Source organism: Rhipicephalus sanguineus, chromosome 11 (assembly GCF_013339695.2).
Source record: "Rhipicephalus sanguineus isolate Rsan-2018 chromosome 11, BIME_Rsan_1.4, whole genome shotgun sequence".
In the NCBI taxonomy this organism is placed as follows: Eukaryota; Metazoa; Arthropoda; class Arachnida; order Ixodida; family Ixodidae; genus Rhipicephalus; species Rhipicephalus sanguineus.
This window is the reverse complement of record NC_051186.1, coordinates 6,096,029-6,099,814: the sequence shown is the minus strand read 5'-3', so window position 1 is coordinate 6,099,814 and position 3,786 is coordinate 6,096,029. Positions and strand designations below refer to the sequence as shown.

Sequence of the window (3,786 nt, the reverse complement as noted above, 5' to 3'; positions counted from 1 at the left end):
GCGGTGTCCACGTATATGTTAAGAACATCAGCTACCGCAGTGGTTAAACCATGATTGTGGGTGTTAGTCGTCGGGACGGAGACGTGCCACTAGGCGTCAACGTAAGTGCTATACCACATGAAGCGGTGCTATATCGGCCAAACAACAGTAGACATTGTACAAGCTCTCATATAACAATGCACTATAAACGATCAACTACGTCTGTGACGACACGTTTCACTTTCGTGTTATACCTATGACAGAGGGATCAGTCATTTTTTTTACGGCAAGAGTCGCGCGACATATTGTGAGAGTCATTTTCATGTCATCTATTTGTCGGGGCATGATTGCAAGTCTTCTCAACCGGTATGCTCTTAAGCCTTCTCGTGGTCCGGTCCCGAGGATACACAGTCACAGATGTGGGGCAGTTCCGTAGACAGAACTTATAACAGTAATCCCGGTGCTACATTCCCTACAATACCGGAACCCCTGGTAACACTACTCACTACCATAGCATAGTGGTTGCATTACCATGCGATTGCACATGTGGTAACTGGAACGCTCTCAAATTCTTCAATCGCGATATTACCATTATCAGGCGGTGTCATTGGCGTAGTCTGCCGTTTGCAGAAAACGCATATGCGGTCTTCAGATACGTGGCTAGGCCAAAAATGGAAGCCATTGCATGTGCACCAGAATGCGTATCATAAATCTGCCAGAAAAAAAAAACCTTGTCACTGATTTCAACTTGAAATTGATAAGCTACCCATATTTTATAACACATAAGAAAACATTTTGAGACAGCCTTTACTTTTATTGTGTGACCCCTGCACTCGGCCATTATTTCACACCTAAGAAAGGATAATCTCCTTCATCTCTATCAACGGCTACCACCAAAGGGTGTTTGTCTTAATAAAGACAGAAGCAAGTTTAGCTGAAAATTCTGAGACAGTGCGCTTCTCTTAGTCAGCCCAGAACTGATCAACCGCTATGTAAGTATAGGAGCATGAAAGAACGAATAATCTACAATATCATCACCGTTTGAATGGAACACAAGGGTCAGCTATTGTTCACTCAATTTCTAGGAAGATGAGACTACGAGTGCTGCCCTTATCTTGCGCCTCTTTGTACTGACAGATAACAAAAGCAATATGTTTTTTCTTCTCTTTCTTTTTATCTATCGTGGTTTCTGGTATAAAAGTCAGTGCCTGCCGCCTTACAAGCCACTAGTTAGCTCCCATCTTTCACCATGAAGACCTGGGTACTTCTCGCGCTCTTCAGCACTGCCTACGGTGAGTATCGAAGGAAATAGATGCTAGGTGTCACCGCTGCGCGAACTGTGCGCGGCTTCTTGACTCTAATTGTGTTAAGCAAAGCTTGACAAACGACATAACATTGTTTTATTTGGCATCTTTGTAAACACTACGCAGGTTTCTTTAATACTACATTCCCACCTGATGGAGAACAGCCACTGGCTACTCTTTCGTAGCAACATATGGCAGCCTATAATTCTACATCGTGCTGTTTCTGGTTACTAATGTTGTTGTTAATGTCCAGGCGTCTGTCATTGTAATCATATTCATGATATTAAAAAACCAGACAATGCTTTCCATTGCAGCCGGTATTTCATAATGTCACGTAGTTATACTAGTAGCGCTCATTAAAGTGGTACGTTTTCTGAGTTCACGTAGCCAAGGAAATCAGTTTACTGAGCTGTGTCCCCAGGATAACTTTTAACAAATTGCACGAATACTGTAGGCAGTGTATCGCCCACTTGTCAAATATTCTAGATAGAAGAGTACACGATGTTCTCTTGCATCGATGTTCCTTGAATGCGTCATGCCATGCAATAGACGCTGTGTCTGAAAACGAGGCACACAGACCACAAAAATTATTTTTCCCCCACTGGACGCGGTCCCTTTTCGTAGCACTGGTCTTCTTGATGTCAGATATAACGAAGAACACCACCTCAATGAGTTATTAGGAGCTTCTGATAAACGGTTCACCATTTATCTTTGCTTCAGCGGCAGCGGACGGGCCATGCACACAACCTAAAGACGGTGGGCGCTGCAGCCTTATCCTCAAGAGGTGGTATTTCAACGCGGATACTGGCAAATGCGAGGAGTTTTACTACGGCGGCTGTGGCGGCAACGAAAACAATTTCGAGGACGAGAAATCTTGCGAGAAGACATGCGTGGACCCACATCCACAGGGTAAGTGTCCATATCTACTAACACTGATTATACGACGATAGATCTAATGACATGTTTCTGATATTGACGAAACTATGATTAGTTCTTGTAATTAGAAAAAAGTTCTCGCAGGGGTTACGTCTGTTACATGTTCTCTATGAAATGAAGGTAGAGTGTAGCAGATAATGTTGAACCAGCGAAATGCTTTGAGGCCAGTTCTCATCGCATCACGCACACAATTGCCTGTTGCACTTTGTGTGATTTTGACGTTGTCATAGAAAATATGGTACCGGCTCAGAACTGAGCCTCGTTATTTTCAGGAGATAGTCGAGATAACCATAGAAAACATTAGGGTTTAGGGTGATTTCAAATAGAAATTGTCGTGCAGTACAGGCACATATTAAATCCTTTAGTCATCCTTGGAACGGTCTATCGGAAACCCTTTTCACAAGTATCAGAGTGGAACGATCCAGTCTGCTGTTAAATAAATAGGATGCCCGGTCGGAGAGCAGTTGATGAGCGGAGTGCACAAGTTTGGTGCCACACACTCGCTGTGGTCACCAAACTATGTACCATGCGTGCTGTTATACTTGCGTTCCTACTTCTTCGCACAGTGCCGGTGTCGGTGCACGAGTTGTGTCAGCGCCCTGCTCACCGTGGACCGTGTCTGGGCAGTTTTCCACGATTCTACTACGACAAAATCACGCAGTCTTGCCGTCGCTTCGTCTACGGAGGCTGCCAGAGCAACGGCAACAACTTCGAATCATACATTTCTTGCATGAAATTCTGCATCGACACCGAAAAGCCTTAGTCGATGCTGAAAATTACGTATGCACGATGGACAAGTGGTAGCGGCGCGGTTAACTTCTCTGAATAAATTCGCGCTCCTGGAGTATTCTACGCGGTTGCAGAAAATAAAGAAAAAATTCCTGATGTGACAAAAACGGTATGTTTGTTTGCAGTGTCTTAAAAACATGAGCGAACATTGCGTTAAGTCGCTCAAGGCTGGGTCACAGCGTAGCAGGTGGGCATCTAGCGGGTCCTGGATTGGATTGGCTCGTAACCTCACATCTGTCTCTTTCCCACCGCTTCCTATTCTATACTACACATGGGTATGCGAGCTCTCTTTTTCCTATCTTCTTTTTGTGCCCGTTTCTTTCTGTTTCTCTTTCTATTTCCTTCTCTTTCTTTCTCTTTTTTTCTCTCTTACTTTAACTCTCTGTCTCTCTGTACTCGTACTCTCACATTCTGTCTTTTTCTCCCTTTATTGACTTTATTTAAATCTAATTCTCTGTTTGCCTTTCATTCTCTAAATTTTCATCTTTTCTCTCTTTATTCTCTTTCTTTCACTTTGTGTTTCTCCTTGCCTCTTTTCCTATGCATTTCTTTCTGTGTGTCCCCGTAATCGTCCTTTCGCCTTCTATCCGTTTCTCTCTTTGTTCCCTTTCTTTCGACGAATTGGCCTTTTTTTCTCCCTCTCTTTCTCTCTCTCTGTAATAGTCCTCCCGCCTCCTTTCCCTCCTCCTCCTCCTCCTCCTCCTCAAATCTGCCCTCCTCACCCTCGTTTCCCTTTCTCATCCTCTTTATATACTATACTGTATACTATACCATATAC

At 43.7% G+C, this 3,786-nt stretch overlaps 1 protein-coding gene across 1 annotated transcript; it reads left to right on the top strand.

Moving 5' to 3' along the window:
* The first annotated feature begins 1,228 nt into the window (after positions 1 to 1,228).
* On the top strand, positions 1,229 to 3,100 carry LOC119374862 (kunitz-type serine protease inhibitor 6). Its single transcript, XM_049410849.1, has 3 exons — positions 1,229 to 1,240; positions 1,964 to 2,192; positions 2,786 to 3,100. The coding sequence occupies exons 1-3, from the start codon at positions 1,229 to 1,231 to the stop codon at positions 2,980 to 2,982; spliced, it is 438 nt and encodes a 145-aa protein (XP_049266806.1). The 3' UTR covers positions 2,983 to 3,100.
* Positions 3,101 to 3,786: the final 686 nt, after the last annotated feature.

Coding starts and splice junctions, on each gene's coding strand:
- LOC119374862 (XM_049410849.1), top strand. Junction 2,193..2,785: donor CGTGGACCCACATCCACAGG/GTAAGTGTCCAT, acceptor TTCTTCGCACAG/TGCCGGTGTCGGTGCACGAG.